Genomic DNA, 10,897 nt, shown 5'->3' on the forward strand with positions numbered 1-10,897 from the left:
TTGCACAGTTTGCCATTTCCGTCGTGTGATGCCCTAGTGGATTACAAAGCAACAGCACCAGGCCACCCAGTAGATCGGCATGTGACATCATCAAGAGAGAGGAGGATTCCGCCACACCTGAACCAGAGCCTCACACGTGCTGGAAAATGATGTCGGGGGTGCTAGGGAAGACTGTGCACCAGGCACACGGAAAAACCAACAGCGAAAGGCTGCAATTTAGCGTAAACATGATTCTCACACTCAATGTTTTTTTAACTATTACTTTGATTTACCCCAGCCACAACTGCAGCAGTGAAAATATTTAAAGGCCCAAGTCTGTGGTAGTTGAGCTCCACTTATTTACTTTTACATTTACAGAATGTGGCAGACAACCTTGTCCAGAGCGACTTAGAGGAGTGCTTTATAGTCTCTGTCAAAGAGTGATCTGACATGCACTGAGGGAATAAGGTGTTTGCAAGACATAAGCTTTGCCCGTGCGCAGTGCCGTAATCTGAGTAGCACTGGCATATATGCATGGAAAGTTCGCGGCGGTGACCCCGGGGCACGGCAGACGCCGCACTTCGTGGAGACAGACGGCGAGCTTAACCACTGGAAGGAGAAGGAGAGGTGTGTAATTATGCCCGTTATTCCTCCTGACGGAGGAGGGCTGTCAGGTGACACATTGAGCTCCTCTCACCTCTTAAGAGGTGAATTTCAAATCCTGCCCATCTGACCAAACAGCTCTGGGTAATTGTGGTCTTCTTCAGCTCGCAGTCGCCTTGACATGGCGATTTTCAAAGCCTGCTCGAGCCTGGCGTTCGTACGAGCCAAATGACTTTAGGGGATTGTCCGAATCGCTTTCAAAATGTGCTTGCTGACCAGGTGATGAGGTAGGCATGGTGACTGGCACCGCAATTTATAAAGTGCATGTGTGTGTGTGTGTGTGTGTGTGTGTGTGTGTGTGTGTGTGTGTGTGTGGGTGGGTGAGGGGGTCATCGCTAGGCTTCTCACACATTTGAACAAGATAGCAGACGCATATTTCGCCACATGAGAGTAGAGGGAAGGTTAACAGAGCCATGCTGGAAATAGATGCGCGTGGAGCCCCGAGACTAGGCGCTTGATGAGGTCGGAACCTCTCTAGCAGTGGCATCGAGCTTTCGGGCTGTCGCCGTGGCGATAATCAGGCCGCACGGTCTTCCGCTGAGCCTGCCTCTCCTCGCTGTGATGGAAATCAGCCCACATCTTATATCTCCAGCGTCTGTCATTGTTGTTTACAAGAGTGCGTCCGACATAGGAGAGGGGGACTGACAGCCTCTCTCGTCCGTATCGCGCTCGCATCACTCTTCTAAATTAAAGCTCAGCCGTCTATGACATCGAGGACTCAGGCGTAATCAGCGCACGCTCCCTCTCCCACCGTCAGACGCGGCGAAGCAGCACAGCCCTTCGCCAGCCCAAACAATGGCGCCGTAATGAGCCTTACCTTCGTCGGGATCCGGCGGCCCAAACTCCAGGTCGTACCGCAGGATGTAGAAATTATTCCATACGTAGAGCTGGTTGTCACGGGGGTTGTATTCCACCGCGGCGAGGTACTGGTACTGGTTGGGGAAGAGGATGTCGGCGGGCTCGCCTTGGCCCAGGCGCGTGTTGTAGACGTAGTCGATCTGGCTCTTGCTGGACTCCCTCTCGTTCTCCTCGTAGGTGGAGCGCACCACGTGCAGCATGCCGCACACCATGAAGGCGTTGGAAGCTGAACGCTTGTCATACATCGTGTCCCACGTGGCCTCGAAGCGCAGCGTGTACGGGTTGAGCTGGCTCAGCACGATGCGCCCGTTGTTCTGTTCGGTGGCATAGATGACCCACAGGCCACGCTCGTCCACGGCCAGGTCGATGTCTGTCTTGCCGCCCCAGCGGTAGGGAGACGTGTCGTGGTAGTTGGCGTTGGCCACGATGGCCTCGCCGCTCTTGATGCGTGTGCGCAGATCGAACTTGACGATGTTGCGCGTGCGCTCCTTGTTGAAGAAGATGGCGCCATCGTAGGCCACGAAGCCCGTGCCATCCACGCGGTGGGGCAGCTTGTAAGTGGTGGTCTGGCGGCCGCTGCGAAAGTCGTCCAGCGAGCTGTACTCTATGAGCGTGTCCGTGCGGTATGGAGTCCAGGGCATGAAATAGATCTTGTCGCCAGCCTGCAGGGGGTCTTTGCACCAGGCTCCTGCTTGCTGTTCTGCCTCGAACACAAAGGCAGGCTCCCCCACTGCTTTCAGAGTCCCCGGGCAAATGAAAACTGAAACGAAACCAGAAGAGTGAGACACAGAGTTAGACATGCAAATATCCCTCAACTCTGTATCGATTTTCTCTACAGGTATTCTTAGACTCCAAGGTGTTTGTGTCTGTGTGTGTGCATGTGTACATGTGTGCATTGCGTGCTTGAGTACATACGTCTACATACGTTTGTGTGTGTGTGTGTGTGTGTGTGTGTGTGTGTATGTGTGTGTGTTAAATAGATCCCAATCTCGTGTGAATTTGTCGTGTGCGCCGTGCATAGTGAGAAGGAAACTGCACAGGTTAAGCAGGGGTGGCTATGATATGGCCAGCTCTGTGGGTTGTTGGGGTTTTTTTATGGCCTTTCTCCCTGAGATGTCTTAACACACGTGTCAACTGAAAACGGGAAAGGAACCGAGCAAACCGCAAAAGAAGCCCTGCAAACGAAAGGAGACGAGAGAGACGACGCTCGCAGACGACGCACACTGAGTTCAGGCTCTCTCCCTACTTCTTTCTAATGCCAGCCCTGCTTGGCATCGGGTTTCTGGGGCTTTGGGATTCTACCAGTAGTGCAAAAGCCATACCTTTGAAAATAAAACACACACATACATGAATCATGTCTGAGGAGAGAACAGACGACACACATGGCACGCAGTGGCACGATAAAGGGAGGGGCAGAATCAGGGCGTGGGGCAAGATGCCAATGCTGCTCGGGACAGATAGGATGACAGACAGCGAGAGACAGAGAGAAGCGACTTGACTGACGCCACGTTTATAAGGATAATGGGTGAGGGAGGCCTTCCAAAGATAAACTGCGTCCATCTCTGGGCCTTGAACCATTAACACAACATATGTGCACACTGTGGTGGAAAGCATATCGCATGCAAATGGCTAAAGTCAAAGGCCTCTCTCATCACTAACCATGTGATCAAAAGGTGGATCACGGCAGGCAGTTGGAACACGCCAAATAGACAGGCCGGGATTTGTCTTAGATCAATTATTCACAGTGAAAATTTCTTCTGTATTAAAGTCTCAATTAAAGAAAAAAAAAGGATAGATTTTGTGCAATTTTAGGGTCTCCCAGAGTCTTCTGTCTGATCAGGCCCAGACGAAAGCATATCTACGAAAAAATGATGTGACGACGTTGATTACAATGGGCTTTATTGTCCAAACAGCACTCAGTATAATTTCATTTTGAGTCACTGAGGCAGAGATCGTGAGGTCTGGGTATCATGTGGGGGTAAGAGGAGGTGGGGCTGGGGGGGGGGGGGGGGGGGCGGAGGAAGGGGCGGAGCAGGGGCGGAGCAGGGGCGGGGCAGGGGCGGGGGGAGGTGGTGGGATCGGGGACCATACAACACACAACAAGGAGCTAAGGGCCGATAACCAGTGCAGTCATTTACCTTTTTGCTCCACTTCTATTGGGCCGTGGAAAAGAAAAAGGTGGGAAGAGCGTGAAGGAAGAGAAGGGTTAGCATGAGGCATAAACAAGAACTACAGCTACACACACACAGCGAGCCAGTGGCTGTAGGGCGGGCTCGCGTATTAGCAAAGCGCATCCGCGTGTTCCCAGCCGTGGTTCCCAGCCCCGCGCACAGCTCTGACTCCAAATGGGTTTTTGTGAGGAAAAGCAGAAGCTCACAAACATAGAGAGATAAATAAATACATACAGCAATAAATAACTGAGTAAATAAATGTTAACCCGATGTTAAAAAGTCGCTGTCCCCATTCTGTAAAGGTTTAACAGCACAAAACATTGTTACAAACTACCCATTTTCCTTGCAAAAAGTTGGGAGGGTTGGGAACCCGTTACGAAATGACCACTGATGTTTCTACATCTGTTTGTTCCTAATAACAAGGAAAGAGTTCATCATTAGAGACAGAAAGAGACAAGAATCAGAAGGGGGAGAATAAAAAGGCTGGTTTGATTAGGTGGGTCACTTTCTTTGTAATGCTGACTGCAGGACAATAGCAAAATTCACATGTGGAATTACTTCTCCCATTCGGCTGTGAGAAGAGCACGTAAACAACCCAAGAGTGCACAGCTGATCTTCCCAGTAGGTTCTGAGGCCAAACCTCTACTCCACATGAACTGTCAAACACTTTTCAGAAACATTCGAGGCAGGACATGCCAAAGAGAAAAGCAGACATTTTAGCTCACGGATAACCTTGACAGCTCCTATATAATAAATATCTTTTTGACAACTTTTCTGAAAGGAAAAATGTTCTTTCTCAACAAAAATCGATCGAACTGAAGGTATAGCTGATGACCGCAGCCATAAATAAAAGCTCTCCCATAACCTCTTCCCCAGCACTACGCAGCACACCAGATGCCCCAGTGCTGCGGTGCCTGCTTTGGAAAAGCGGAGAACTTAAAGAGCCAAGCGCGAGTGGAAAAGAGCGTGTCTGGAGAAGAGATCAACGCCCGGATGATTCAGTGGACTCCATGTTTTGGATTCGGCAGATACAACCTTTGGGAAGAAAAGCTGCAGACATGGAACCATTCTAAATCAAAGACACTCTAGTGCACAGCAGATCCAGCAATTACTGATACTAATTGAAAGGAAAATCTAATTAACAGTTATGGGGATGAGCTGGATTAAAAACAACTAGGCTACCAGTTTCGCAACACTTCCTGAATTTGTGGTTGCTTAGCGATTTTCCAAAATCATTTTTTTATGTTCTTGTTTCCACTCAGTAGCAAGACAGCTTGATCACAACTCCTTATAACATTCTGTCCAGTTTTAATTAGAGAGTCAATTAGAGAGTCACTGGTTTGTTTTCTTATGGCAACATGACGCTAATGAATATCAGGGTGAAACAGTCGACTCATTTATGTAGAATACATGTTTTGATGAATCAGGGAAAATAATACAGATGACGGTTGTCATCAAGTTAATAATAATAACAGGTAATATTTATTTTATTTTGAAGGTAATTAATTGATTTTTTTTTTTTGCATTTCTAGCACAACTATTGTCGATGGCTTCTCAGAAGCTTGCAGAGTAACGGGTAGCTTAGTTCTAGGAGCACATTCTCCTATACTATACATTTAACATATGCATACTATACATTTAACACACCCTTAACATCATCCATCACAGATGGCACATTTAAACATGTTATTAATGGCCACATGCTTTTCAAACTATGCTAAGATGCACTAAAACTAGCACTGTGATTCCACAGAACAGGCTCCAGTGGGACTTCCATAACCTCCTGAACATCAGTTGCTTAGAAACCAAAATGCTGTTTTCAGGTGGACTGCATCGTAATTTTTTTTTATTTCCAAAAACTGAAGTTCAAGGGATCTGCTTAAACCGTTGGCCAGATGGGAAGGGGCGGGGTGTCCATCGTTCGCGTATGCCCCCACACTCGTCCGGTACTGCCAAGTAGGCGTGTGGGATACGGTGCACGTGAGAGCCAGAGCAGTCAGATATCAGTGCTTGATGTGGCCAACTAATGACAAAGCAGAGTGTCGGGATGTTTATTTTAAAGTAGATGTCTTTAGCCGTACTCTGAAGAAGCGCGTGGCAGCTTTAAAGTTATTCAGTGCACACTTGATACATTTTTAAAAATCACAGAATTTTCTAAATTCACCTTTGCAAATTAAAATATCAGATCCATCATATTTCATGTTTTGATTTCATAATGCCTTTCACTTCAGAGTTCACTTTACTACTATAAGCTATGGGAAACAGATCATGACATATGCTAAATCATTGTGGTTTGTGGCATCAGAAGACAGTGAGGAGCTACTTACTGTATGGGACACACTCATACTGGACCTCAAGGTACTTGTAAGTCCCAGGACAAGGATCTGGGAAGACCTCCGAGCCAGTCACGACAATGCACTGCGTCCGGTTGTTACACCTGAAAAACAGGCAGGGATTAGAACCTGAAGGGTTAATACTTGCCCAAGCTGCCTTCATGGGTCACTCAGGTATCATACAGTATGAAAGCACCTCATCAGCGGGAGACCTGGGACACCAGAGTTTGAAGAACAGCTGAAACAGGAATTCATCAAACGGGTATGAAGCAAAGCCAAGGACACGTCGGTGTCAAATTAAACGTGTGGAAAGGAAAGTGAAAGGAAAAGAGGATGAAAAACTGAGCGAAACATTTGAAAGTAAATCATAAAGGTGCCTGTAAGAATTGCAATGTAAAATATCCAAGGAAGAAAGTCTACAGAATGTTGTCACTTGCTCCTTCCTTTTCCCAGGCACCCAACGAAGCAGCTTCTGAAACGCCATCTTGGAAGCAGCTAAATGAAACTTGTGATTTTAGCCAGGAGCTCAGGGGCAAATTCAACTCCAGTTAAAATAACCTGGGACATTTTCACATTTAACCTGTTGTCACAAAGAACTGTCAGATCAAAATGGATCTCTATATCTTTTTTTTTTGGTGATGCAAGTAAGACTGTGGCTCCATTGGGAGTCTTTAATAGCTTAAGTGAAGAGACACTGATTGACAATGAGGCCAAGTGACTGTTAGTACATGAACTCTAAAAATTCAGCTGTGGCTCTCGAGACGGCGACTCATCAGGCATTCATCTGTTGGTTCTCTCAGTGGAATAAATCACCTTAAGTATTTCGAACAGGAATAATTTGTGCGCTTGTGTGCGACTTCTGGGAGAGTTCCCTCCTTTACAGTTTGCAGTGACCTTGACTATGAAGTTGACATCTTCATGAATTAAAATATGGGTAAAAGTGTGTGAAAGAGAGATAGAGCGCAAGAGAGAGAGAGAGAGAGAGAGAGAGAGAGAGAGAGAGAGAGAGAGAGAGACAGTGTGTGCGTGTGTGTGTGTATGTGTGTGTGTGTGTTTAGTTTTTTGTGGGGACCTAATGTTCCCATAATCACAGAAAACATGGCATTATTGACACTGTGGAAACATGTGGTTCCCTATAAGAACATTTTTTAAACAGAATAAACTTTCTTATACTGTTCAAACTCTTCTAGTTGTTCTAGTTCCACCAGACCTTGCTGATGAAGTACTAGAGGCCGTCCTGACCACGTCTCTCAGATGAGACAGATTTACTGCTAATCCTGAGGCTCACTCGCAACTCAGTTGTTAAAAGATGTTTTTCTTATATAGCTCTTAAAATCCGGAATGAGATTTCAGAGAACATTTAGAAAGCAAGATCTCTTTTTTTTTTAATCTAGATTGAATTCAGATTTTTTTAAGGCTGGCCAACACTTTTTTTTTTTTTTTTACATTTTTACTTTGCAGTTAAAATGTTAAATCTTAGTAGTAGTACATTATTTTATTTATCATTTATCACCATTGTAAAAATATATATTTTTAATTTATGTAATATAAAAATAAGATTTTGAAATGGAATGGAAATAATATAGTAAAGATTCTAAAACATTATATGAATAATCTCTTATTAGCAGTACAATTTAATTGAAAACCAAAGGTTAAGGTTAGAGTTAGGATTAGATGTAGGCATAACATTATTTAGCTACAGTACTACAAAAAAAAGTTCCACAAGACTGCATGTGTGTCTGTGCGTCATCCCGTGTATGCACGTGTGTACAAGCGTGTGGGGTTTTGGGGTTTTTTGGGCTTGTGTGTATGAGCATGCAAATGTGTATGTGAGTAAATGACAGAATAAATCTAAGTAAATAAATGATGAAATTGGCCAAACTTCTATCAAGGCTTCTGTGTGCAGAAGGTTTGATGACCCAGTGAAAGCAAACATGGCAGATATTCTCCTAAAAAGAAGACAGAAAGAAAAAAAGGCCTCTTGACAATCAAAACAGCTCTAAATATTTCAGAAGGTTGAGCAGAAAGTCATTTTCCTCCGAGAACTTGTAAAAAGGCAGCAAAAGGACACTTTAAAGGACAGGGATCGTATTTCTGAACCAAACTGCTGCACTGATGGTATCCTGTTGTTTGCCCTAGACAATTGAGTGATTGGGTCTGTATTCAGAGTAATTCACCAACACAGCTATTATTGGTCACCCTCCTTTATATTTGTCTAGATTTTAATTAACATCTAAGTTTTAGTATTTTTTTACATTCTACTAGTTTTGTTATAATTGACATTCCAGTAGTGCGACCTAAATTTTGTAAGGTGCCTGTTACTTATAGTGCTTCATTAACTTGGAATGAACTGCAGAAACATTTGATACTAATTCGATTAATTAATTTCTTTAATTAAAATTTTACAATTATTTTAAAAGGTTGTGTCTTTTTTTTTGCTCTTTATGTGGTTATATTTGTTATTAACTGATAAGTGATGCTGATGGGTGTTATATAGGTGTAATTGTTGTACGTCATTGTGAGCTGAACTGGAAAGGACTCACTTTTAAAATAGATTTTAATCTCAATGTCACTTCCTTGGATTAAAAAAAAATTATAATAATATTTACCCCAACAGCAGAATTCTCACAAGAATTTACAAAAGCACACATGCGCGCACACTCACATACACACACACTACTTCTGGCCATTTATGAATATTTAAGCCAGGACAGTCTGGATAAGAAAATATGTTGGGTAAGACTAGCACAGTTGGAACTATTTTACTCGCGTGTTTTCTGGGGCAGTGATAAGGGAAAAAAATGTTATTGTATTTCTCAGGTCTTACAAATATAATGTCGCAAAACTGCATAAAGGAACTGTTTTGGATGATAATATTAGAATTTTTACACTTTTAAAATGACATATTTAGGCATTTTAATGGTTCAAATGTGTTTTCAGGATGAAGCTCACATTTTAACTGTTGCAATATATTACTAAAAACAGACACAAATAAACTAATGTCTGACAATACTTCTCAGATGGAAACATTAATCCTTTCAAGACATTCTGCATTCTAGAACTGTCCTCAGAATATTAAATATGACTGAATGTAATTATTATATCATAAATAAAACTTTAAATTACATTCCAATTAGGAAAAATAATGTACTCTTCCGAGGATTAATGGTGAACAGAAGATAAATGACAGTAGGCTTTTTAAACGATTCCATAAACATTTCAACAAAACAATTTTTTTATCCCTTCTGCCAAACGAATTTTGAAACAATGTCTATCGTGTGAAAAGCCCTGGGTCGAGGACTGGGATCATCTCAGTCTTCCTGTGGTAACTTGCGGCCCGGTGGGCAGGACCACGTTTCAGCTCTGCCTTCTCCAGCATATCTGCTTAAATGACTTTTCTCCAAACGCCTTCACTTGTTTTGCGTTTGGCAGGAACTGTTTGGATCTTAAATCTTAACATAACCTCTAATTAACAACGTGTCACTTCTCCTGCCCTTTAAAAAAATTGCCTGTGCCTTGCATCATACAACACATCATCTAAAGGACCATGGTAATCTGTACCATGCTCTCTCACGTACAGACTGGCAGTTGTGAGACAGCTGTAGCTTTGGGCTACCCAAGAGCCCCATACTGAAAATATTAATTAAGAGAAATTTCATTATCCTTTGCCCAAGGCCAAAACTTCAAGTTATTCTGATGGGAATGATAGAACAGAGGAGAAAGCCTGACAAAGCAGAGGACCTACTGTTCCAAAATCAAAAAGTGAAAAATATAGGTATTAATATGTTTGTGTCAATGCTTACATTTCCTTCCAGTCTCCAATGACAAGGCAAAGGCAGGCAACACTCAGTGAGATGAGACGCTGCCCGACGACAAGCTCGGTTCTGTTGGTTATATTCAGTTGTTGGCATGCATTGGCTGACATTCTGCATGCAGGTACTCTTTGGAGACCGTTTGAATGAACACCATGCAGCCGGTGTTCTGACTTTGAACCCTGACATTGGGAATGCCAGCCAAAAATGGCCTCAGAATGAAGCACAAGAATTTCTGGACACCAGAGGGGAATGAGCATAATGAAGACATTCTCGGCGCAGGACTGATTCTGCCCAGGTTCAGTCCTGGAAAATGTCACCATTTCAAGCTAATTTCTACAAATCTACAGCATTTGTAGCATATGGTCACTTAGACAATAATTTTGGTCTAGAAAAAATGTGAAACACTCCTTGTCGTTTTTTAAGAATTCATTTCTAATGACAGCCTGAGGGAAGTTGTAGAGAAGGCTGTGCAACACTTGCTCTTAGGGTTCCACTATAAGCATGTTTCAAATCAATGGGTTTTTCTGTTCTTTTCCAAGTACAGGGAAACGCATTTAAATGATTGTCCATGGTAATCAACCACAGGCTACAGATGCGACAGACAGAAATTAGGTTGAAAAATGAAGTAGTGTTAATTTAAGGCACATCTTAGAGTGTAATACTATTGCTGCTGTAACCCCCAACTCCCCAGACCTTTCTGGTTATCAAATGCTTCATAGTTTTGAGGGGGGAGAACCCCTCAGTTAATTGTGAAGTGCGAAAACCTCTGAGACCAAAAGTGGGCGGAGCCGCCACAAAGTGTTAATTATAAACTAAGACTGCCCATGGGAACATCTGGGGTACACAGTTTTTGAACAAAGGAAACCACCTTTTGCAAATGGGAAGACGTCGCTTTACTGGATTGGTTTTTGTCTTCGCTTCAAAAAACAAAGCAGGAATATTCATGCCAATCACTGACGTAAGAATGAAATAACTTTGAAACTTCCCTCTGATTTTTTATAAACCCATAGAGGCTCTGTTAAAACTGCAAAGACTTTACAAGACCAACCGCAAATCTCGTGTCTTTGGCCAATGCAGA

General features: G+C 43.5%; 1 protein-coding gene across 11 annotated transcripts in view; it reads right to left on the reverse strand.

Annotated features, from left to right (window-relative positions):
• adgrl2b.1 (adhesion G protein-coupled receptor L2b, tandem duplicate 1) overlaps positions 1–10,897 on the reverse strand; it is a 93,592-nt gene that overhangs the window by 43,418 nt on the left and 39,277 nt on the right. For 7 of the 11 annotated variants that reach the window (XM_035536575.2, XM_035536572.2, XM_035536574.2 and 4 more), the window contains exons 4-6: positions 5,999–6,108; positions 3,639–3,653; positions 1,460–2,260 (exon numbers count right to left, since the gene is read on the reverse strand). In XM_035536575.2, coding sequence (XP_035392468.2) covers positions 1,460–2,260; positions 3,639–3,653; positions 5,999–6,108 — 926 coding nt within the window. The remainder of the gene's footprint in view (positions 1–1,459; positions 2,261–3,638; positions 3,654–5,998; positions 6,109–10,897) is intronic. The other 4 variants (XM_035536577.2, XM_035536571.2, XM_035536576.2 and 1 more) reach the window with 1 other exon arrangement.

Source organism: Electrophorus electricus, chromosome 13, assembly GCF_041902795.1.
Source record: "Electrophorus electricus isolate QZ-2024a chromosome 13, ASM4190279v1, whole genome shotgun sequence".
Lineage (NCBI taxonomy): Eukaryota > Metazoa > Chordata > Actinopteri > Gymnotiformes > Gymnotidae > Electrophorus > Electrophorus electricus.